Below are 22,683 nucleotides of genomic sequence, written 5' to 3'. Positions count from 1 at the left end.
TAGTTTATATGAGTGTCCTCATGGCTAAATTTGTAGTTCCTTCACCAAAAACTGTCACGTTTACAATCAAATTCATTCAAGCAAGCAAATTTGCAATCTCATCTATTTCAGTCAAAAGCTTAGTGTGATCCAGTAATAAGATAAGCCCTGTTTTGGTGTTAATGGATAAGAAAAACTGAATCTAATTTTGAAATGCAAGATTTATCAAGTTACAATCAGAGATGAAATACTCGAAAGATAACAATCGGCATAGCTCACTAGTATACATGCATTCAACCCTGGTAAAGATGCATGCGTCTCCCCAAGAAAATTAACAAGACCAGAGACATGAGAGGGGTTTCCCTTCTTGGCATGTTTTTACACAATCCAATACCATCTCTTGCAAATGTTCCTCAATGTCCTCCATCGGCGAACAAGCATCTATGATCTGCATCAGGCAAAAAGAATTACGATATCCAAGTAACTCAACTCACCAGAAAAAAAAAAAATTTGCTTCAAATGCAAACCAAAGGTTTTTTTGACAGTGTTGCAGGCTAGGCTTAGTTGTTTCATGATTAAAGTTTGAACAGGTACTGCAATGAGCCTGAATTTGGTTAATATAAAATTACTACCAACTTACAGCATCACTTCAACATAAAATGTGTACACAATCATCAGATAATGGCAGTCCGGCCAGCATAGATGTTATATATTTCAAATTAGCGTTTGTCGGAAAACAGAAGAAAATGTGATATCAGGAAAAGAAATTGGGTTTGGCATTACACCTCCATCTATGCTCTTGTCTGAGTCACTTCATTTTATTCTTTTTTTATGAACAACCATTCAATTTTCTATTTAACTGCCACCACAGGAAAAATAGATTCAAAACTGTTCTTTCTAGTACCAAATTAAAAGTTGCGTTAAAAATTGCATCATAACTGTAAGCCAATCTCTGAGTTCTTTATCGCAATTTAAGAATGGATGAATGAACTACCTTCCAAGTGGGACCACGGAGGACCTGATAGTTTTGGCCAACCTTCTTTTGAAACTCAAGCTGCTCATATCTCTCACCTCCGTAGCCTCCTCTTTCAGCAGCTTTCTGACAATTATAATTTCAGTTCAATAGGGGAAAAGATTACTACTTCCGTATAATTTTCAAAATCCTCACAATACTAAGGCCCATTTGATCCTTTTCATAAACAATATATATCGGCATGGCATAAGCACCTTAAAATATCAGCAGTTAGTCATAAGGGGCCAACAATACATATTGGTTCTTTATTTCGAGATGCTATTAACTCTGCAAAATTGATGCTTATCTAGGAAATTTCTTTTGAGGATATGTCAGAACATATAAGCTATTAACTGTGAAAAATTATGTCGCGGAAGATATGTCGGACCATATAAGTAACAAGCAATAAAAGAGGAAATTAAGTCCTTAACCATGTTCAAAATTAGATATATAATTACACAGAAAATTAACACTCCAACATCCAAAATTGCAAAATATGGGTTAAGTCTTCGTGTTTTTCTTCCCTCAATGCAAACATTAGAATGACTACTTACTTCAGGTGGTATGTCAAGGTACACTAAAAGATCTGGAGCCAATAACCCAATCTCTGGAGCCTGGAAAAGAATACTTCGTTGTTTTTAAATTCCATCAGATAGAGAAGATAAACATCATTAGGGGTAAAATAAAAAAAAAAGCAGCATTTCACCACCTTACACCATTCAATATCAAGTCCTTTGGCAGATGAAAAGGCCACCCCTGAATAAGAGTAACGGTCAACAACAAGGGTGATTCCACTTTTCAATTTGCTTTCCATCAATGATCTGCATAAACATTACAGATTTAGTACACTGATTTGTGACCACCTCATTCTTCATCCAAGAAATGATTTCAGGAAACATTGAAGTGCACACACTCTTATAGTAATCAAAATAGGGATTCAACAAATTAACAAGCCAATGATTATGCCATACAACAAGGGACATGGATTTTCCCCCCCTCATAAGTTATTCCCCATCTTTTATAAAGCACTGCCTAAGAGAACCATGCCACATGATGAAAACCTAAGCAAACATGATACCGAGCTTTATATTTGTACTCTGCACTTAATCATTAGATGGTTTAGATGGTTCAGTTTAACTTGTAAGCTAAACATAACATGGAAACACCTCAAAATTTATCTTTTCTAAAGTATGCGTTGTTGAAATAACATCCTGCAACCATATATCGGTCTCATTCAGGGAGCTGAGAAATATAACTGTGGAATACATGAGGTTATTGTTAAATTTGATGTAAACCAGCACCAGGACCTGTAAAACAATTGTTTTGGATGCCCGTACAGACTAGAAGCCTACAGAAACAAAAATATCAATCACTTGTTTCCTCACTAGCCATAAAACTGAAGTTACCTTCACTGCTTACATATGTGCTTATGATTTCATTAACATATTTTATTGATCACTATGCTGCATTTGTTTCTCAACTCAAACCAGATTTTTACACAACTCAATCATTGCATTCCCATGACGTAAGTTAAAAACTAAAACAACAATCAGAACAAGTGCAATATCTGTCCTATTATGGAAAAGCTCAGAAACAGAGTATATCATATTGCAAAGAATAACACAACAAACCTCTTCTCCCAACGGTTGGCACTAAAGAGTAGATGGATTGTATGATCATCCAGTTGGGATTTGTTGGAAAGATAAGAAGATATCATTTGCCCAACACTTGTCGTTCTGTCAGGAAACCGCCACAATTCAGCTGAATGCCCTAACCTCTCCAAGTTTGCAACTAGTCTAGTAGACTGCGTAGTCTTGCCACAACGATCCAAGCCTTCCAGAACAACCAAGGCACCTCTTGAATCCTCTTTGCCACCTCTTAGGCTACAGTTGTGATTACTATTTTCCATCCGAATCCTCCTGATAAAAAACTTGTGGGGAAAGTTTAATTGAAAGTTCAATGACCTTCGCACTGCTCCTGCTCCAAAATTCCTAGAGAAGCAAATGCACTCTATACTTAAATCAATCTCGACCATTTCTGAAACATACCATCTTTTTTATTTATTTTTGAGAAAATGCAGAAGTATAGAATTTCAGGACATAAAAATCCACCGCAAAAAAACGAAATCTTTTTGGCTTAAAAACTCAACGAACCAAAAGGACACTAATTTTATGTTTGAATCCTCTTCCTTTTCCTCATTTTTCTCAGCAATCCAAACTGACACAGCGAAGTATCTCCAGGAAACAAGTAAATAAAAATGTATGAAGATCAAGAGTTAAGAATTCTTACAAAGCCTTGCCAAATGTGAGATAAGAAGTATGGGTCATATCCCTTACTTCACCAAAAAACTGGAAAAAAAAAAGAAAAAAAGAAAAAAAAAAGAAAGAATTCACCAAAAAACTTATGGGCAGACACTGACGCTTTTGATAATTGTAAACTTGGCTTGACATTGGCTCATCTTAAAGACACGTTATTTGCTCAAATCAAATCACCAATATTTATACGCAAAATTGACAAAATCCAATTCCGGTGGTGTTCCATAATTCTATAGCAAAATTGAAATAGTAAAAATAAAAAAGCGGGAAAGCTTACCTTGAGCGATTTGGTTATCTTCTTCTCAAAAAAGTTATTTACTCTTCTCTGTGATCAGATTGTCTAAACAAAAATGGCTTAAAAAAGAACCCTAAGCTAGGAACTTACTGTTTCCGGCCAGTAAGTACGCCGCCGGTTGAGGAAGAGAGCAAGAGAGCTGGACTGAGGGTTTATATATTTTGTTTCTGTGGTAAATTATAAAGTGTAAATTGTTATTTGTCCTAATTAATCACACACTAATGAGTTTGTCATTAGCATAACCGCTAAGGTCAGATCGGACGGCTGAAATCGCAAAATATCTTGTATAGCAGTTATCCAAGGGCCGACATCTGTTTTAACCGAGATTTAAAAGAGAAGGCTTAACAGTCAAGGCAGTGTCGTTTTTTTTAAAACTCTTTTTTATTTTCTTTTTATTATTTTTGAAGTAGGGACTGGCTGGCGAGAGCCAAGTCGTGGGCTTTGCTCTTCTGTGGGAAACAAAGAAAGCTCATTGTTGAAGGTCCTCTTCTTAGTCGTTTCGGGCGGTACGGGTCGTGATCCGGACAGCGTTCAATTCTAAGGTTTTTTAAGGCTTCAGTCACTGTGTACTCTCTACCCTTCTCAGCTTCTCTATCTTAATTCTCTAGAATTCTGAACCTTGATTTATCCTCGCGGAGAAGATTGTGTAACTTTGATCGCAAGAGGGCTTTGGAACTCAATTGGGCAGCTAAGCAATAGCTCCTGGTATTTTTCTAGGGTTTTCGGTCACTTTAAATTTTGGAAGATTTATGTTTTATATGGTTGAACTTTGTCGAGTTGGTTGCTGTTCAAGATTAGGGTTTTAATTCAATTCTAGAGTTGTATACTTGGAGTGTAAAGATTGAGCTTTGGAATTTACCCAAGATTTGAAATTACTGTTTTTAAACTTGGTGATTTGTGCTTCTTCTTCTGTTTTTTTTTTATTTATTCGTTTTGATTATTTAGTTTTTGTAAGTTTCTTAAATGAAACTATCTGTACTAAGCTTTCTTCTTAGTCTGTTTTGTTTCCTCGAAAATGGGCATTATTGCTCCTTCCTAAGCAACCAGACTGACCCCTTTTTGTTCTGTTATAAAGAACAGTGCGATGGCCAAGAAGAACAAGAATCCTGGACGGGGAGGGTATTATGGTGGTGCTTTTGAGCAGGCTGGTGAATGCGAGGGCTCTGGTAGCTCTGGACGAATTGATGCTGAAATTACTGCCTCTGAGGATTCAAGTGCTCCAACAAGGAAATGTATTAGTTTGAATTCTAGTAAACGCGACAGTTTTGGTGTGCCTATAGAAGTTCTCCCCCTGTCAAACATGTTGTCCTCCGAAAGGAAAGATTTGCTACATAGGTTGAGAATGGAACTTGAACAGATTCGAATACTTCAGAAGAAAGTTGAAATGCATAGAACCAATGGTGTTACAGTGTCCTCTTCTAGTGACATCCTCAGCTGCAACAATGGCCGGAATGGGCCTCATATTGAAAATCTCCGTAAGTCATCAGCCTTAACTGGGCAGGGGAAAAAACTGAATCCTGTAGCATCAAAAGCACAGGCATGGAATCCAGGCACTTCCGGCCGGGTTGAGTCAGTGAATCAGGCTTCAGCACCTAGCACTGCTAGTGTGATTCTGATGAAACAATGCGAGACACTATTGAAACGGTTAATGTCCCATCAATTTTCTTGGGTTTTCAATACCCCTGTTGATGTGGTGAAGTTGAAGATTCCGGATTATTTCACTGTCATCAAGCATCCAATGGATTTGGGTACGGTAAAGACCAAGATAGCTTCAGGATCTTATTCAAGCCCATTGGAGTTTGCTGCTGATGTCAGGACTACCTTCACCAATGCTATGACCTACAATCCACCAACAAATGATGTCTATGTCATGGCTGATACTCTTAGTAAATTTTTTGAAGTCAGGTGGAAAACCATTGAGAAAAAACTGCCAAAGGCTGATTGCCAACCACCACCAGCTAAATCTGGTCCTCATGAAGCGGTAGAAACTCCTAAGCCACTGCCCCCCGCGAAAAAGAGGATGATCACGTCACTGCACCATGAAGTCAAGTCTGAGCCTGCTAAGCAGGTAATGACAAAGGAGGAGAAACATAATCTCAGCAGAGATTTGGAGTCTTTGCATGGAGAAATACCTTTATTCATCATTGATTTCTTGAGGGAAAATTGTTCAAATGGAAAGGACTCTGAAGAGGATGAGATTGAGATTGATGTTGATGATCTAAGTGATGATACCTTGTTCACATTGAGGAAGCTTTTAAATGAGCATTTGCAAGAGAAACAAAAGAACCATGTGAGGGCTGAACCTTGTTCAATAGAGGTATTAGCTCGACCTCACCTTCTTCCTGGATTCAAATTAGATTATATATGCCTGAAGCATACATTGTTTTCATTATTATTGCAGCTTTTGAACGAATCAGGGTTGAGCAATTCATCCATGCAGCCATGCAAAGGTCATATTCATCTTCATCTCCTTGCATATATAAATTCCGACTTCAGTTTTAGGACGTATGAAACACTTTGTTTTTGCCTCTCACGTATGTGCATTTCTAGGGAATGACCCAGCCGATGAGGATGTTGATATTGGTGGAAATGAGCCTCCTGTCTCAAGCTATCCTCCTGTGGAGATAGAAAAGGATACAGGCTATAAAATTAGTAAAGGCATCAGCTCAAGCAGCTCCAGCGGTAAATTGAGTTTGTTCTGTTGTGGTCTTTCTTTGGTTAGGTCCCTCATATGTTTTGTTTCTTGACTATTCGTCCTTGTTTGAGGTCTTTCAGAGTTTTGGTAATGATTTCCCTTTTCTTCACTGGAGTAGAGCTTGTTAGAGCAAGCTTTTATTTCTCTGCTTTCATGCCTTCAATTATATGATGTTTGACTTTTAATTGAATGGAGGAAAAACAAAGAGTTATTTATGCTGGTGAAAGAGTAATGTGAATTCTATCTGTTTGTGAATTCATAAACACTAAACAATTTTGTATCTTATGTATGCTTCGCAGATTCAGATTCTAGCAGTTCTGAGAGTGAATGTGATGATGCTAAGGCCTCAAGTCCGGTAAATGCATCTAAGCTGTGTGACAATTTATGTTAAATACATAAATCAAAATTGCTTTTCTCATGATGAATGGTTGTTGTGCTGTGCTATTGATTTTGTATGGTACAGTAGTGTATTGTTGGTGGTTTGACTGGTGGACCCGATGTCATACTTAATTCTTCTTCAGGTACCAGAAACTGTAGGTTCTGGAGCTCAGTTAGATGAAAAGACAATTGATAGTCGCCTTGAAGGAAATCGTGAGTATTTTTAAATAAAATCACATTCCTCCTTCCATTCGCTAGGTGTTGCATAGAAATAATTTTGGTATGTTGCATAGAAATAATTTTGGTATACAGTTTCCATTCCTTGAAAAACCATAAAAGAGAAACACAGGGTGTGTAGAAAATAGAGTACATGATTGTAGAAAATATTAGGGAATCCTTTGACAATGTCCTGGGCAGGGTACACTTCCTGGACACCATCTATGGTAGAATTAGCTTGGATATCACCATTTAATGATTGTGTTTAATAAATGAGTAATATTGCTTTAGTTTCGAAGATGTCTTTTGAGTAATATTGCTTATGTGATCTCAAATTTTTTAACACTACAGAATCAAATGGCAGTTTTCTCCAACAAAGACCCCTTACCTCATACAGTAGTGGACAGAGAGGTGGGAAACAAGGGCACAACCTTTCTATCGGATTTCTCAACAGAGAATTTTTAAAAAAAAGTTCTTTCACTAAGAAGAAAATAGGGGAAAAGGATAAGAAAGACAAAACTCTGTTGTATTTAAAAATATCGAAGCCTGCCACTTATTCCTGCAGAAGGCTTTTATGTGTAGAGCTTAAGCCTCTAAAGCAGTAGGAAATCTAATTAAAGCAGGGTCATAAATAGAGAAGAAGTACCTTCCTGCTTAAAATAGAGATGGAAGTGTTTGGAAGAGCATATCTTGTTTTCTGTTGCCAGATGCATTTGATCTGTCTATGGTTTCTTTCATGTCTAATAAACATGATACCATGTGCTGCAATCCGATAATTGATTATTATATTTATCTTGTAGATGGGGAATAAATTTAGTTCATTTGGGGACTGTCAATGATTTTAACAACCATCTTGGTTGTACTCTCCTATAGACATGGCCTACACTTCTCTGAAATGATTGTGCATATGAATTTTGAATTTTGAATTTCTTATTGATGATTAATATTTCTAATCCATGGGATCTTGCAGAGTCTGATAGTGGGTTGGATCAAGTTGAACAAAGTTCCCAGCAGAAGCCAAGTCCTGTGGAGTCAGATTGTTGTCAGGATGGTAAGACTAAGCGTTTAAAAAAAACAAAAACTTATGACGTGGGTTTGTGGTAGTATCTCATTGTTCATCTCTCAAAAAAACTTAGGGGACAGTGCTCCCACAGAGAGGCCGGTCTCCCCTGAGAAGCAGTACAGGGCTGCTCTATTGAAGAATCGTTTTGCTGATACCATTTTAAGAGCTCGAGAGAAAACACTTAATCAGGTGGGTTACAGATTCAGGCTACTTGTATACTTACCATGTTTGTATGTATCCATTTTGCAAGTATTTTCTACTCTGGATGTGATCCGGTGCAATTTGATCTGGCTGAGATCAGGGTGACAAAGGAGATCCTGAGAAATTGCGGCAGGAGAGGGAGGAACTTGAATTGCAACAGAAGAAAGGTCGTGATCTTTACGTTTAAAGTTATACTTAGTGGTTTACATCAATTCCTTAGTGTGTGCGTGTGTATGTATGGTTTGCAATGCTGGGTTGATAATTCATAGGCATCTCCCGGTTTATTAAACTGAAATTTTTGTTGAGATCTAGCAGCTGATTATGTTGCCAATATATAAGCAGAAAAAGCACGGTTACAAGCAGAAGCCAAGGCGGCCGAGGATGCTCGAAGGCGAGCTGAAGCAGAAGCTGCAGCAGAGGCTAAAAGGAAGAGGGAGCTTGAGAGAGAAGCAGCACGGCAGGCATTGCTGCAGGTAAATCGTCGCACCCTCCTTATGTTGCAGAAATAGATCCCTTTAATTTGTGTGGATATTTATTGGGACATTTGATGCCATGTGTACTACAGATAGAAAAGACGGTTGAAATCAATGAGAACTCTCAGTTTCTTCAAGATCTGGAAATGCTAAGAACTGCCCCTGTGGAGCAGTTACCAAGCTCTGTAGATGAAACAAGCCCAGATCACTCGCAGGATGGCTTAGGCGGTTTTAGGTTTGGTGGAAGTAACCCTCTGGAACAACTTGGCTTGTACATAAAAGACGATGAAGAGGAGGAAGAAATTGAGCCTGCTGCTAGTGTTCCAAGTCCTGTAAATGATATAGAGGAGGGAGAAATTGATTAAACAGCTGCTGCTTTTGTATTCATGAACGAACCAAGGAGCAAAAGGGAAAAAAAAGAATGTTTTGATGCGAAAAAAGGATATATAAAAAATAAAAAAATAAAAAAAAAAATTTGTCTGCGCAATTGGTTGTGTATGCTTTTTGGTAAATGATTTTTCTTTGACTGCTGCAATATTATATAAAAATGAAAGAATAGAATAGATAGATGTCGCAGGGGCCCATCAAAGCCCAATGAATTTGATGAAGCTCATAAAAAAAATAAAAACGCAGCCCAATGAGGAAGAGGTTTCATTTACTTATGTCGTTTCGTCTTCCCTTGCTTTTCGTTTCCAAAACTTCACCAAATCCTTTTTGAACTTTCTTACTCGATTTTCTCAATGTCAAACATAGTCAGTCAGACAGTCGTAATCTCCAAGTATAAAACGCCTATTTCGTTCCCGTAATCTTGGTCAAAGATTCAAAGGGAGGGTTTCGTGTTTCAGTTCAAATGGAAACCCAAAACCCAATCCCATGCCTCCTCATCTTCTTCCCCATGTTCTTCGTCGTCTACCTCATTGCCTACTTCATCGTCTTCCGTACTTGGAGCCCTAAGATCCGACCCGAAGCCTCCAGCTGCCTAATTTCCCTCGCCCACGGCACCCCCGCCGTCTTCTTATCCACTTACGCCATACTCGCCGACCCGGCCACCGGCTTCGCCTCCCAAAACACCCGCTTCCAGAACACCGTTCTCGATTACAGCGTCGCCTACTTCCTCACCGATCTTCTCCACTACATCGTCTTCTTCCCCAGTGACGTCCTCTTCATCGGCCACCACTTGGCCACGCTTTTCGTCTTCCTCACCTGCCGATACGTGGCGTCCCACGGCGCATTCGCCATTCTCTCTCTTCTGATCCTGGCCGAGGTCACCAGCTTGTGCCAGAACGTGTGGACGCTCGCGAACGCTCGGAGAAGGGACTTGGAATTTGCAGCTAAGGTGTATGATCTTTTGTCTCCTCCTTTTTACGTGTTGTATTCGATTGTGCGGGGATTGGTGGGTCCGTATTTCGTGTACCGAATGGGTGCGTTTTATGTAGGCGGTGAGGCTGATGGTTTGATTCCGAGGTGGGTTTGGGTTTCTTGGATTGTGGTGGTAATGTCAGCTATCTCTGTTAGCATTTTGTGGATTTCGAATCTTTGGGTTGAGTTGTTTAGAGCAAGGACTGGCAACTTGGAAAAGAAAACAAGATAAAACCAAGTAGAGATTTGATTAGAGGGAACATTTTGAAATTAAACTTTGAGTCTCTGATTCTCAAGCTTAATAACAATTTGGGTTGGCTACTACTTACTACTGGTGATATATGTAAACAATTTGCAAAATGTAACTCTGTATCTTTGATCAATCATTTCTCAATCAAAGTCCTTTTCTTTCTTCTTCTAATTGAGTTTTTGCATGGAATGAGTTCATGTGTTTCCTTGAATCCGAAGTTGTTGTCTTTGTTGCTATACAATGGATGGTGAAAGAGGTGTGTGAGTAATGAGCTGCTTTGTTTATTGTTCAAAATGCAATGCTGCCTAATAAATTTGGTAATCTGACAGAGAAACAGAGATGTCTCAATTATTCTAAGTTGAAAACAGGGCAACCACCATGGTTTTTATATAGGTTGGAGTTGAACCGATGCAGCTACCTTGCCCAAAATTTGAGAGCTTTCTTTCTTCTTCAATATTCTTATGGACATTCAACTTGACTGTCCTAACCCAAAAAAACAAACAAACAAAAATAGAACGCATTTTTATATTCATTTCAGTTTGGTTTTTTAGCCGACATGTCAATCTCGAAATTATGACTCTGTTCTTCTTCAAGTATCACCAGCAATAATCAACAGATCTATTTCATTGATGCCGAAAAAGTTTGTTAATCGTAGAATTTGTAGTTCTTGGCTTTAAGTATGATATTCCTTAACCCTCCAATGGGTGATAGGATCATCAGCAGAACACCCAATGTAATGCAAATCTGAAATTAATGAAGCCAATTTAGAAATGGAGCTGGTCCTGCCTTTAAAGCATAAATATTTAGACATGGAGCTTGAAAAACATACGTACCCAGTTAACAAACCAAGACAGGCTAAACTTCCTTGGTTTCTTGATAATGAGCCATATAACGCAAGGGAGCTGAGGAATGAAATCAAACGGACAACGCCATCAGTAGTTGTTAATTTTTAAACTTTAAACTTCAACTTCAACTTGACCACAAATAAAGAGGCAGAGACTAGGAAACTTACAAAGTATGTTGTTGGGGAAAACGCAAATCCTCCAAAGAATCCCAGAAGACCACCAAAGAAGGGAAAAGTAATGCCGACCAACATTGTGAATGCTGAAATCAGTAACACATGAATGATTAACATACTCTGGTGAGTGATTACATTGCTCTTAGTCTCACTCTCCTCGATGAGGGGATGAACTACTTACCGACATAAGTGTTCCGGGTAATGAAGCGAAGCCTTGTAGTGGGTCTAAAATGGAGTTTCTTTACCAACAAGGATTCAATCATGTCAAATACTGGCATTGCAAATAACTGCAAATTGCAACAAGACAAAGCAAAACCCAACATTCAAAACCCAATTGCAAACTTACCAAGACCAGATCTTGATCTATACTGGAGTATAGATAGCTAGGCAGACAGCAAAGAAGAAGTAAAACACACACACACACACACACACACACCTGATAACCCCCAATAACGTGGATGACAACAAACATGTTTGCTGTTATGATGAGCCATTCAGGTTTCTCCAAGGAGATGAGGATGTTGTCATCAACTTTGTTGCCAAAAGTATAATAACCAATAAAAGCAACAGGAAAGTAGCACAAGGCCACGACTATATAGGCGATCACCACTCCCCTCCACATAGGCTTCTTCGACGGCTTCTCCGGCGAAGAAGGGATTATTGCTTGTATCTCCAAGACTACATTATGGCCTGAATAGGCAAAAGCAATGTCCCCCAAGGCAGTGAAGAAGTTGAAGGCCGTTCCCGATGTGCTCTGAGCTAAATACCCGTATTCTACACCTGGCTGAACACCCTTGTGGATTGAAGCCGTGCATGCAATAGTAGAGTAACTGCATGCAACCACAATCAATCAAACAACAGTATGTTTAAGAATCTTATGTTTCCTAATTTGGGTTTATATGTTGATTAATTTATATAATGTTGTACCTTAAAGACATGACTGCTGCAGCTAATGAAATTCCAGAGATGGAGTTAAAGTTGGGGAGATGGGAGAGGACAAATTGAGCAGAGGCAAAGATCATGATGAAGTAGGTAAGTTTGATTGGGTCTTTGTCTTTGCGAGCTATTATATGGATCTTCTGCAGGGATTTTCCACCTGTTACCATATACACAATGTCCACACCAACTTCACAAATCAGCTGTTGAGGCACCACAATCCAAAGGCCAAGCTTTTCACCGAAGGCATGTTGACCTAGCTCATGGTACCTATCAAACCTCTTTCCAGGAACCATTTCATGCATCTCAACCATTTGCCATAGAGTGAACAAGGTGATCACCCATGACAGTACCAGAATTACAATACCAGGACCCCTGAAATTAAACAAGCAATTAAAAACTTATTTTTTTCTTTTTGTTTATGAAATGTTTTGGTAGTTGGATCATATTCATAAAAGGATACAAATTTGGATGTGGTGTTTTGAGTAAAACATACCATCCAAGATTAGACATGGCAAAGGGAAGACTTAAGACACCAGCTCCAACCATGGCATTGACATTGTGGAAAGCAGAGTACCACCATTTTGCATTCCTTGAAGAAGTGATTGGAAGCCAATCATCTATTTCCTTCTGCCTCTTTAGTTGTTCATCTATCTGTGATTGCTTCTCCAGTTGCTCGTCTATCTGTGATTTAACGTACACAAATCCTTTAAACTAATTCACAATCCAATGGTTGATAAAAATGATTCAAACTCTAGGCTTACGTTGCTGGGGACGGGGACGGAAGAGTTTTGGTCGGTTGGAGCTTGAACCCCCATGGATGCAGAGACTAACTAGCAGCTAGGCTTGGCTTAGAGTATGGAAAATAAACATGAATGGGAAGATGAAACATATAATTTATCTTAGGTGAGGTGACAGAATGTCAAGCTCGAGAAAACTCCACCAAAGTGAGTCTGAACGGATTTGAAGTTGATATTTTTGTTTGCTAGCCTTCTCTAAGGAATATGTTATTCGGCCTGTCAAAGTTTCATCCAAATGCTAAATAAACCTTAAAAATACAAATTTCATATTATGCTTATGTTTGTTTTGATGCTGGTTGGGTTAAGAAAGTGATCCTCCTATTTTATTACCAACAACTGGTTCTTTCTTTCTAGTTTCTGCATACTGACAATTTCAAGTTTCATGCATGATGCATGTACAGAAGGCAACAGAATTCTTAAATTAATTTCTTCACGGACTTTTATATTTCCTTCTCTCAAGTATTTCCCGTTTCTAATTTCATAGTTACAAGTAACCTCAAAAACTGGCTTGAAGCATGAGTTGAACTCTCACTCTGGTCATAATAGACAACAGAAAGTGTATATAGCTGTGATTAACCGGAATCTTGTAACAAAATCTTCTGATTGGATTAAAACTAAATGTAGTAAATTCACAACAATTTGACTTGACCAGCCTATAAAAACAGGTCACTACTTGCAAAGAGTAAGTGATACGATGAATCAGCTAATAAAACAACATAAAACAAAGTTGCTGGGCACAGTTATGGAGAAGAAGAGTTTCAATGAGTTGAAGAAATATTTACAGAAGAAACCTGCCTTTTGCTGTCCCTGAAAGAGCCGAGACAAACAAAAAGAAAACGTATTTTTATATTCACTTCAGTCTGAAAAGTATGAGAGATACGTGGATCTCAAAATTATGCCTTTGATAAGAGAGAGAATGTATTTCCTTGTTTCTCTACTGTAGTGGTTCAATCTGAAATCTGTTATCTGTGAGTCTGTGACTCCGTTCTACTTCAAGTATCACCAGCAATAGTCAACAGATCTATTTCATTGATGCTGAAATTAAATGGCAATACCTTCACCAAAAATAAATGACAATACATTCATGAGATACACATAGAACGCCCAAAAATAAACCCTGAGAAGAAGAGCCTGCATAATAAGTTTTGTTCTGAGTAACTCCGTCAGCACCTCCTTACAAACCAGATTGAACAACCCTATTTTCGTATGTCTTCATGTACTTATTTGTTACATATGGTTGCATTGCATCTATATGCATTGAATTTCAGGGTAAAACCTGCTTGTGCATGTGCCAAGCTTGTATACTAATTGTAGAATTTGTAGGTCTTGGCTTGAAGTATGATATTCCTTAACCCTCCAATAGGTGATAGGATCATCAGCAGAACACCCAGTGTAATGCAAATCTGAAATTAATGAAGCCAATTTAGAAATGGAGCTGGTCCTGTTTTTAAAGCAGAGATATTTATTCAAGCTTGAAAAACATACGTACCCAGTTAACAACCCAAGATAGGCTAAACTTCCTTGGTTTCTTGACGGTAAGCCACATAATGCAAGGGAGCTGAAGAATGAAATCGAATGGATGACGCGATCAATGGTGGTTTTTTTTTTAAAACTTCAAACTTCAACTTTAAATTTGACAACAAATAAAGAGACTGATACTAGGAGACTTACAAAGTATGTTGTTGGGGAAAAGGCAAATCCTCCAAAGAATCCTAGAAGACCACCAAAGAAGGGAAAAGTAATGCCAACGAACATTGTGAATGCTGAAATCAGTAACACAGGCGCATGATTAAATATACACTCTGGTGAGTGATTGCACTGCTCTTTGTCTCTCTCTCCTGGATGAGGGGATGAACTACTTACCGACATAAGTGTTCCGGGAAATGAAGCGAAGCATTGTAGTGGGTCTAAAATGGAGTTTCTTTACCAACAAGGTTTCTATCATGTCAAATACTGGCATTGCATATAGCTGCAACAAGACAAAGCAAAACCCAATAAGAATTTATCAAAATCTAACTGCAAACTTACCAAGACTGGAGCATGATCTGAAGTTCAGAATCTGAACTTTCCAGTATAGATAGCTTGGCAGATTGGAAAGAAGAAGTAAAACACACCTGATAACTCCCAATGACATGGATGACAACAAACATGTTTGCTGTTATGATAAGCCATTCAGGTTTCTCCAAGGAGATGAGGATGTTGTCCTCAACTTTGTTGCCAAAAATGTAATATCCAATGAAAGCAACTGGAAAGTAGCATAAGGCCACGACTATATAGGCAATCACCACTCCTCTCCACATAGGCTTCTTCGATGGCTTCTCCGGAGAAGAAGGGATTGTTGCTTGGATCTCCAAGACCACATTATGGCCTGCATAGGCAAAAGCTACGTCCCCCAAGGCAGTGAAGAAGTTGAAGACCGTTCCCGATGTGCTGTGAGCTAAATACCCGTATTCTACATCTGGCTGAACACCCTTGTGGACGGAAGCCGTCCATGCAATAGTAGAGTAACTGCAACCACAATCAATCAAACAACAAAATGTTTAAGAATCTTATGTTTCCTAATTTGTGTTTATATGATGATTAATTTATTTAATGCTGTACCTTAATGACATGACTGCTGCAGCTAATGAAACACCAGAGATGGAGTTAAAGTTGGGGAGATGGGCGAGCACAAAGTGAGCAGAGGCAAAGATCATGATGAAGTATGTGAGTTTGATTGGGTCTTTGTCTTTGCGAGCTATTTTATGGATCTTCTGCAGGGATTTTCCACCTGTGACCATATACACAATGTCCACACCAACCTCGCATATCAGCTGTTGGGGCACCACAATCCAAAGTCCAAGCTTTTCACCAAAGGCATGTTGACCCAGCTCATGGTACCTATCAAACCTCTTTCCGGGAACCATTTCATGCATCTCAACCATTTGCCATAGAGTGAACAAGGTGATCACCCACGACAGTACCAGAATAACAGTACCAGGACCCCTGAAATTAAACAAGCAATTTAGCAAGGGGCTTGTAACTCAAGTGGTTAAGAGGAATTACTCTTGCACCTGAGGCCCTGTGTTCAAATTCCCCCTCCCCCAAGCATTGCTTGTATAAATAAAACAAGCAATTTAAAACTTTTTTTTGTTTTTGTTTTTGAAATTTGTTGGTAGTTGGATCATATTCATAAAAACAAAATTTAGATTGGTGTTTTGAGTAAAACATACCATCCAAGATTGGACATGGCATAAGGGAGACTGAGAACACCAGCTCCAACCATGGCAGTGACATTGTGGAAAGCTGAGTACCACCATTTTGCATTCCTTGAAGAAGTGATTGGAAGCCAATCATCTATTTCCTTCTGCCTCTTTAGTTGTTCATCTATCTGTGATTGCTTCTCGGGTCGCTCGTCTATCTGTGATTTCTAGTACACAATTCCACTATTAATCCTTAAACAAACTCACAACCCAATGGTTGAAAAAAATGAATCAAACTCTAGTCTTACATTGCTGGAGACGGGGACGGAAGAGTTTTGGTCGGTTGGAGCTTGAACCCCCATGGATGCAGAGAGTAGCTAGCAGCTAGGCTTGGATTCAAGTCTTGCAGGCAGGAATTAGAGCATGGAAAATAAACATGAATGGGAAGATGAAACATATAATTTATCGGAGGTGAGGTGACAGAATGTCAAGCTCAAGAAAACTCCGTCCAAGAGAATCTTAGCGGACTTGAAGTTGATATTTTTGTTTGCTAGCCTTCGCTAAGGAATATGTTATTCGGCCTGTCAAGTTTCATATAAATGCGAAATAAACTTTTAAAGTATAGAAATACAAATTTCATATTACGCTTTTGTTTGCTTTCATGCTGGTTGGATGGGGAAAGAAAGTGACCCTCCTTGAATTTTAGTACCAACAACAACAACTGGTTCTTTCTAGTTTCATGCATGCACAGAGAGCAACAGAATTCTTAAATTACTTTCTTCACAGACTTATATATGTCTTTCCCCTTTCTAATTTCATAGTTACGAGTCACCTCAAAAACTGGCTTGAAGCATGAGTTGAACGCTCACTCTGGTCATAATAGACAACAGAAAATTGAAAGGTTGATGATATTATTTTAATTTTGTATAATCTTCTTATTGGATTAAAACTAGAAACAAAAAAATGGTTATCAAATGGACCCGTAGTAAATTGACAACAATTTCACTTCACCAGCCTATAAGTAATGTCACTTATTGCAAAGAGTAAGTGACACAATGACTCTGGCTAATAAAACAACACAAAACAAAGTTGAAGGACACGGTTATGAAGAACAATGAGTTGAAAATATGTACAGAAAGAAACTACCTTTTGCTGTCCCTTAAAGAGCAGAAACCTTAATTAGATTCTATTCTTCCCCATTTTTCTCATAAGACAAATTTCTTTATGATTCCTGTTGCTGCCTATCTCATATCATATAATATCATATGGTACATTAATATAATCGACCTAGTCAAGGGTCCTTCTGCCATTTGTGGACTGGTGGTCTCTCCAAAGAGAAGATTACAAGGTCAAGCTGGGATTATGATACTCTGTCAGGCTGTCAGCTCACGCCCATTTTTTAATATTATCACTTTCTTTTTTTATTGAGTGACCCCAACTAGTTTAAAATTGAAATTACAAACAGAGCATATCGAAGATTATATACCGGGGTACGGGGAGTTAAGAGCATTTACACATGCATCTTATGTACCCCAAAACAGAGGATTTCAGAGATTTCAAACTATCAGATTCAGACATTAATATCTGACCAAAATGTTTCACCAAATTACTCAAATTTGGTTGGCGGATCCAAACCCTATTAAGTATGGTAATAAGGGTAACTGCACTGAGGATAATTGCTCAAATTTCTTCTCATGATATGTATTATAGGATAAGATCAATCTGTATTGAAAATCTGCTAACATTTCACACCTATCCACTTCAAAATGCAGAAACAAACACAAAAAAGAAATTAATTTAAGATGATATACATGCGTCCACAAAACACATAAAAAGAAAAGAGAAGAGGAAACAGTAGAGCTCTTTTGGGAGCTCCTTGAATTTGGTCCCATGGTTTAAAGTCTTTTCCCCGGAAACACAATCTACAAAGTGTTCTCCAAAAGCAACCTTATTTATTTTTCTCCGATGATTGCAGGACCCTTGAGGTATATAGTCCTTAATTAATTCTTCATCATCATCAACAGCTAAATTCTTTCTTCTTTCTTCTTTTGTTTTGTTTTTTTGGGTTTTCATATGCATCCTGCAGCAACCTACTACCCTTCGAGGCATTCTGCCTGGAAGGCTTGATGACTTATGAGTAAAATTTGTAGGTCTTGGCTTCAATTATGATTGTTCTCAATCCTCCAATAGGTGAAAGGACCATCAAAAGAACACCAAAAAAGATGCAAATCTGAAATTGATGAAGTGAAAAGTATAAGATCAACTGAAACAGAAGTGAAAGCAAATGAGCACACTGTGAACAATATAAAGTATATGTAAAAATTGGAACGTACATAGTTACACCACCAAGACAAGCTGAACCTTCTTGGTTTGTAGATGGCAAGCCACATTATGCAAGGGAGCTGCAGATATTAAGAAGTTCATTCATGTGAGAAATTTATTTACAGACTAGTATTAAATTGAATCAAAATTTGCAAGCAACGTTTTGCTAAAGAACTGTGGGGCTTACGAAATATGTTGTTGGAGCAAAAGCAAATCCTCCGAAAAATCCAAGGAGACCGCCGAAGAAAGGGAAGGTAATACCAACGAACATGGTGAATGCTGCAATAAAATATCAATTAGAATTCATTCATCCAACTTCAGTTTAGCTGAGGCTTAACTTGATGGAATTAAGGAAAAGTGTACTTACCGACATATATATTGCGCGTAATGAAGCGAAGCGTTCTGGTGGGTCTGAAATTTAACTTCTTTACCAATACAGTTTCTATCATGTCAAACACTGGCATTGCATAAATCTGCATTACCACATACACACAGAAGCAAAGTTAGACTAATGGTGGGTAAAAAATAAAATAAAATCTTTTGAAAAGAAAAGAAAAGGAATTGGAGAGTTTAAAACTCACCTGATAGCTTCCAATAACATGGATGACAACAAACATGTTGGCCATTGCAATGAGCCACACAGGTTTCTGTAGTGACATGAGGATATTATCGTCAACTGAATTGCCAAATATATAATAGCCGATGAGAGCAACTGGGAAGTAGCACAAAGCCACAACTATATAGGCAACAACGACTCCTCTCCACATGGGTCCCTTGGAAGGCTTCTCCGGCGTCGATGGAATTGTTGCTTGTATTTCCAGAACCACATTGTGCCCGGCATACGCAAAGGCCACTTCCCCTAAGGCATTGAAGAAGTTGAACACAGTTCCTGATGTAGACTTGGCTTTATATCCATATTGAACATTGTCTACCACACCCTTGTTTACTGAAGCTGCCCAAGCAATGGTAGAGTAACTGCAAGCATTAAAACATTGAAGAAATTAGTTCAACAAAACATTAATTAATTTCAATTAAGAACAAATTAAGGGCTTGTTAAGGACTACTTCAATAGGAAGCACTTGTGGTTTATATAAGTGCTTTTATTAGAACAACTTTGAAATTTTGTTGAAAATTCAAGTGCTTCTAGAAAAGCGTTTTAATGACCCATAAACATATTTCAATTGTTATTTGTTAGCCACTCCAGAAGCACCCCAAAACAGAGCCTAAATGAAATTATATATACCTCAAGGACATGACTGCTGCGGCCAAAGATACACCAGAAATGGAGTTCAAGTTGGGGAGGTGGGAGAGGACAAAGTGAACAGAAGCAAAGATCATGATGAAGTAAGTTAATTTGATCTTTTTACATTCTGGGCAGACAGAATTGTGGACCTTCTGCAGTGATTTTCCTCCAGTGACCATATAAACAATGTTGACACCAACTTCCACAACCAGCTGCTGAGGCACCACAATGTAAAGACCAAGCTTTTCACCAAAGGCATATTGACCCAACTCGTGGTATCTATCAAACCGCTTCCCAGGAACCATCTCATGCATCTCCACCATTTGCCACAGAGTGTACAATGTGATGATCCATGACAGCACCAAAATCACCACACCAGGACCCCTGATTTATTTTTATTTTAACACCATTAGTTTATTTATTAAAAAATAATAATATAATAATAACACAAAATTAAGCCAGCTTGAATTACAAGTAACATAACATACCATCCAAGTTCTGACATGGCATAAGGGAGACTGAGAACACCAGCTCCGACCATGGCAGTGACATTGTGGAAAGCTGAGTACCACCATTTTGCATTCCTTGAAGAAGTAATTGGAAGCCAATCATCTATCGCCTTCTGCTTCGCTAATTTTTCCTCAATCTGATAACATAACATGTTTCCTTAAACAACAAATTTTGTCACCCAAATGAATTGTTACAATAATTTGTCATGTGATGTGAATTTTTTCTGCTGGATGCACCACCACTGGTATAGTTGGAATTCTAGGGACTTACGGGGGTGTTTTCGAAATAAATATCCAGTGAATCTTATTATTTGGTATCCGGGCATCCCGTTCGTATCTTCAGGAAAGAGTTAAAAAGTTGAAAAAAGGGCTTTGATGAATTTTGTCAACTTGTGAGTGAGCTGTATCTAAGCAGTGTCCTATTAGCTTTGGACACGTTGTATCTACTCTTTTCAAACATAGGGTCCATTTAAAATTTAAAAAAAAACTTATTTATAACGGAAATAACACTGTTTTGTAGAGATTCTCTCTCTATTCTACATCCACATGGCCCAGCACTACTTAATTACGACCAAGTCAACGGTACAATAGCCCATTTTCCATTCAATTTTTTCCCCTAAATACGTGCCTATTTCTTGCGTGTACGAATAGAAGTATTTTGAATTAAAAATCCACCCTTACAATTATAATTGTGACAACTGGAAAACGGAAACTGCCAACAAAGGAAGACATGTGTAAGGCTAGGAAATTAAATGCAAGATGGAATATACTGTACAATTTTGGAAACAAGGAAAATCAAGTGGATGAAGACCTCATTTGCAAATAATATCTCATTGTGTGTGTGTTGTTGAGTCAAAGCACATCAAATTAAAAATTTAAGAGATAACATGCAAAGGAAAACAAAAATTGACATGACATCAAGGAAGTAACGGGCATTTAAATAAATACATATTATCCAAAACTCTTTGTACTTGGGACATAAATATACAAAAAGAAAAGTTTATTTTAAGGGTGCATAATTTGTTTCTTACGAAGTCACCTTACCGCGTAACCGGTAAATGTTATGGTCATATTAAACTATTTCATTCCCGAATTTTGTTTGATAATGAGAACACTAAGACTATTTATATCTATATTTATATCTATGTGGTCCTGAATCGAAGTATATTAGTCAACTCCTTGGAATTCAAAGCTGAATGACACATGCAGGAAATTAAACAAGAGATGCCGGAGGGCAGGGGTTTAGGATAGAAACAGGGAACTTTCCTCCAAATTGAGTGAAATAGTGACGAAACTGAGATTGAAACAACACCAGAACACAACACCTCATCTCAGACTGAAACTGAGAGAAAGGCTACGAAATTGCAAAGCGAGAATACGAAGAGAAATTATAAAGGCCTCTTTCTTTCTGTTTGTTTGACTGATATTATGTATGTATGTTGCTGCATTTTCCATTTTCCTCCTTTATTAAGGTGGATTCAAATAGAGCATTAATAATACAATCAAACTTTCTATTTCTTTCCCCCTTGTGTTTCTCGGGAAACAAACACATGTCTAGTGTAATTCTCAAAACAAGATCATATATGTCATAGAGCAAGCGAAGAAAAAAAACAAAGAAAGCAAGCTTTCGAAACATGTGCTAAAAACATAGTGCCCCGACATTTTGGAACTTTCGAAAGTGTGAGAGAGAGAGAGAGAGAGAGAGAGAGAGAGAGAGACTTACATCTGTGGAGGCATAATTGTTCTGGTCAGTTGGAGCCTGGGTTCCCATGGCCGGCACAAAATGGCGAGGATATACACGACAAAAGCAACTAAGAGAGAAAGAGAGAGAACAAAATACAAGGTAAAAAAACCAGCACAGACATTAGCGAGGTGCTCTTTCTATCATATATATAGAACGCTCAAAGTCCCACGTGAGTATTTGGACTAAACTACCCTTCCATCCGAGGTGTGAAGAAGAAGAGCCCTCTCAGAAGCTAAGACGCTTCTTTTTGGTTGACTTTCCAAACACAATTTTTTTTTTCTTTCTAAAGTACTTTATTTATACAATGAAAAAGACAAAATGATGAAATTTCAAGGAAACCACCTGGAAATCGCTTATAATTAAAATGAAGGTGGAAACACAAACACAAACACGCAATCGGAGAGTACATACAGATCGTAGGTTCACATTTTATATAATAAGATTCTATTTGGATGGATAAATTTAGAGATTCCTAATACAACCTCTAATTTAGGTTCAATTCAATGAATCTTTTTTTTTTTTTCAGAAAAGAATATATAAAACTTAATCCAAATAGAATTTTAATTAATCTTTTTGATTTAGTTAGAATGATTCATCTGATATTCATTCATATGTTTCTTTTATTTTTTACCAAGTAATTAATACAAAACTTAATGCACTCTTAACGTTATGTTGAAGCATTTTAATTATAAA

At 38.0% G+C, this 22,683-nt stretch overlaps 6 protein-coding genes across 14 annotated transcripts; 2 read left to right on the top strand and 4 right to left on the bottom strand.

The window, feature by feature from the left end:
• Positions 1-71: 71 nt before the first annotated feature.
• LOC117622146 (thymidylate kinase-like) lies at positions 72-3,736 on the bottom strand. Of its 2 annotated transcripts, none has more exons than XM_034352718.1 (6): positions 3,584-3,736; positions 2,623-2,982; positions 1,701-1,812; positions 1,546-1,605; positions 974-1,078; positions 72-427 (listed from the first exon to the last, which is right to left on the bottom strand). In XM_034352718.1, the coding sequence occupies exons 2-6, from the start codon at positions 2,898-2,900 to the stop codon at positions 311-313; spliced, it is 672 nt and encodes a 223-aa protein (XP_034208609.1). In that variant the 5' UTR covers positions 2,901-2,982; positions 3,584-3,736; the 3' UTR covers positions 72-310. The 2 variants fall into 2 exon arrangements, with proteins under 2 accessions (XP_034208609.1, XP_034208610.1); XM_034352719.1 differs by having other exon boundaries at positions 2,623-2,910.
• Positions 3,737-3,999: 263 nt separating this feature from the next.
• LOC117621437 (transcription factor GTE8-like) lies at positions 4,000-9,081 on the top strand. Of its 5 annotated transcripts, none has more exons than XM_034351905.1 (12): positions 4,000-4,306; positions 4,677-5,918; positions 6,003-6,051; positions 6,164-6,283; positions 6,596-6,651; positions 6,818-6,887; positions 7,242-7,301; positions 7,861-7,941; positions 8,027-8,142; positions 8,255-8,321; positions 8,497-8,627; positions 8,720-9,022. In XM_034351905.1, exons 2-12 carry the CDS (start codon positions 4,686-4,688, stop codon positions 8,990-8,992), a joined length of 2,256 nt encoding a protein of 751 aa, XP_034207796.1. In that variant the 5' UTR covers positions 4,000-4,306; positions 4,677-4,685; the 3' UTR covers positions 8,993-9,022. The 5 variants fall into 5 exon arrangements, with proteins under 5 accessions (XP_034207796.1, XP_034207794.1, XP_034207797.1 ...); XM_034351903.1 differs by having other exon boundaries at positions 6,152-6,283; XM_034351904.1 differs by having other exon boundaries at positions 4,003-4,143; positions 6,152-6,283.
• A 181-nt stretch (positions 9,082-9,262) lies between these two features.
• On the top strand, positions 9,263-10,407 carry LOC117621598 (TLC domain-containing protein At5g14285). The gene has a single exon (XM_034352168.1). The coding sequence runs from the start codon at positions 9,478-9,480 to the stop codon at positions 10,216-10,218; it is 741 nt and encodes a 246-aa protein (XP_034208059.1). The 5' UTR covers positions 9,263-9,477; the 3' UTR covers positions 10,219-10,407.
• Positions 10,408-10,881: 474 nt separating this feature from the next.
• On the bottom strand, positions 10,882-13,008 carry LOC117622587 (lysine histidine transporter 1-like). Of its 2 annotated transcripts, none has more exons than XM_034353320.1 (8): positions 12,955-13,008; positions 12,687-12,874; positions 12,182-12,565; positions 11,691-12,084; positions 11,436-11,541; positions 11,249-11,340; positions 11,070-11,138; positions 10,882-10,980 (listed from the first exon to the last, which is right to left on the bottom strand). In XM_034353320.1, the coding sequence occupies exons 1-8, from the start codon at positions 13,006-13,008 to the stop codon at positions 10,882-10,884; spliced, it is 1,386 nt and encodes a 461-aa protein (XP_034209211.1). The 2 variants fall into 2 exon arrangements, with proteins under 2 accessions (XP_034209211.1, XP_034209212.1); XM_034353321.1 differs by having other exon boundaries at positions 12,687-12,856; positions 12,973-13,008.
• A 1,154-nt stretch (positions 13,009-14,162) lies between these two features.
• On the bottom strand, positions 14,163-16,685 carry LOC117622460 (lysine histidine transporter 1-like). 3 transcript variants are annotated; one of them, XM_034353127.1, is made up of 8 exons: positions 16,481-16,685; positions 16,203-16,399; positions 15,592-15,975; positions 15,105-15,498; positions 14,854-14,959; positions 14,662-14,753; positions 14,480-14,548; positions 14,163-14,393 (listed from the first exon to the last, which is right to left on the bottom strand). In XM_034353127.1, exons 1-8 carry the CDS (start codon positions 16,532-16,534, stop codon positions 14,295-14,297), a joined length of 1,395 nt encoding a protein of 464 aa, XP_034209018.1. In that variant the 5' UTR covers positions 16,535-16,685; the 3' UTR covers positions 14,163-14,294. The 3 variants fall into 3 exon arrangements, with proteins under 3 accessions (XP_034209018.1, XP_034209020.1, XP_034209021.1); XM_034353129.1 differs by having other exon boundaries at positions 16,203-16,390; positions 16,481-16,534; XM_034353130.1 differs by having other exon boundaries at positions 16,203-16,372; positions 16,499-16,534.
• Positions 16,686-17,848: 1,163 nt separating this feature from the next.
• Positions 17,849-22,237, bottom strand: LOC117621508 (lysine histidine transporter 1-like). The gene is made up of 8 exons (XM_034352033.1): positions 21,970-22,237; positions 20,226-20,383; positions 19,738-20,121; positions 19,076-19,469; positions 18,862-18,967; positions 18,682-18,773; positions 18,506-18,574; positions 17,849-18,402 (listed from the first exon to the last, which is right to left on the bottom strand). Exons 1-8 carry the CDS (start codon positions 22,015-22,017, stop codon positions 18,304-18,306), a joined length of 1,350 nt encoding a protein of 449 aa, XP_034207924.1. The 5' UTR covers positions 22,018-22,237; the 3' UTR covers positions 17,849-18,303.
• Positions 22,238-22,683: the final 446 nt, after the last annotated feature.

Source organism: Prunus dulcis, chromosome 3, assembly GCF_902201215.1.
Source record: "Prunus dulcis chromosome 3, ALMONDv2, whole genome shotgun sequence".
Taxonomy (NCBI): domain Eukaryota; kingdom Viridiplantae; phylum Streptophyta; class Magnoliopsida; order Rosales; family Rosaceae; genus Prunus; species Prunus dulcis.
Note: the sequence above shows the minus strand (reverse complement) of the source record. Positions and strands in the feature narration are given on the sequence as shown.

Coding starts and splice junctions, on each gene's coding strand:
- LOC117622587 (XM_034353320.1), bottom strand. CDS start 13,008: ATGGGGGTTCAAGCTCCAACCGACCAAAACTCTTCCGTCCCCGTCCCC. Junction 12,875..12,954: donor CCGTCCCCGTCCCCAGCAAC/GTAAGCCTAGAG, acceptor GTTAAATCACAG/ATAGACGAGCAACTGGAGAA. Junction 11,542..11,690: donor ACGTTATTGGGGGTTATCAG/GTGTGTGTGTGT, acceptor TGCAATTTGCAG/TTATTTGCAATGCCAGTATT.
- LOC117621508 (XM_034352033.1), bottom strand. CDS start 22,017: ATGGGAACCCAGGCTCCAACTGACCAGAACAATTATGCCTCCACAGAT. Junction 20,122..20,225: donor GCCATGTCAGAACTTGGATG/GTATGTTATGTT, acceptor AAAATAAATCAG/GGGTCCTGGTGTGGTGATTT. Junction 18,774..18,861: donor TACGCGCAATATATATGTCG/GTAAGTACACTT, acceptor ATTTTATTGCAG/CATTCACCATGTTCGTTGGT.
- LOC117621437 (XM_034351903.1), top strand. CDS start 4,686: ATGGCCAAGAAGAACAAGAATCCTGGACGGGGAGGGTATTATGGTGGT. Junction 7,302..7,860: donor ATACAGTAGTGGACAGAGAG/GTGGGAAACAAG, acceptor GGGATCTTGCAG/AGTCTGATAGTGGGTTGGAT. Junction 8,322..8,496: donor TGAATTGCAACAGAAGAAAG/GTCGTGATCTTT, acceptor ATATATAAGCAG/AAAAAGCACGGTTACAAGCA.
- LOC117621598 (XM_034352168.1), top strand. CDS start 9,478: ATGGAAACCCAAAACCCAATCCCATGCCTCCTCATCTTCTTCCCCATG.
- LOC117622460 (XM_034353127.1), bottom strand. CDS start 16,534: ATGGGGGTTCAAGCTCCAACCGACCAAAACTCTTCCGTCCCCGTCTCC. Junction 14,960..15,104: donor ATGTCATTGGGAGTTATCAG/GTGTGTTTTACT, acceptor GTCTTGTTGCAG/CTATATGCAATGCCAGTATT. Junction 14,394..14,479: donor TATCTTGGGTTGTTAACTGG/GTACGTATGTTT, acceptor CATTAATTTCAG/ATTTGCATTACACTGGGTGT.
- LOC117622146 (XM_034352718.1), bottom strand. CDS start 2,900: ATGGAAAATAGTAATCACAACTGTAGCCTAAGAGGTGGCAAAGAGGAT. Junction 1,813..2,622: donor GCCAACCGTTGGGAGAAGAG/GTTTGTTGTGTT, acceptor ATGTTTATGCAG/ATCATTGATGGAAAGCAAAT. Junction 1,079..1,545: donor ACCTTGACATACCACCTGAA/GTAAGTAGTCAT, acceptor TATAATTGTCAG/AAAGCTGCTGAAAGAGGAGG.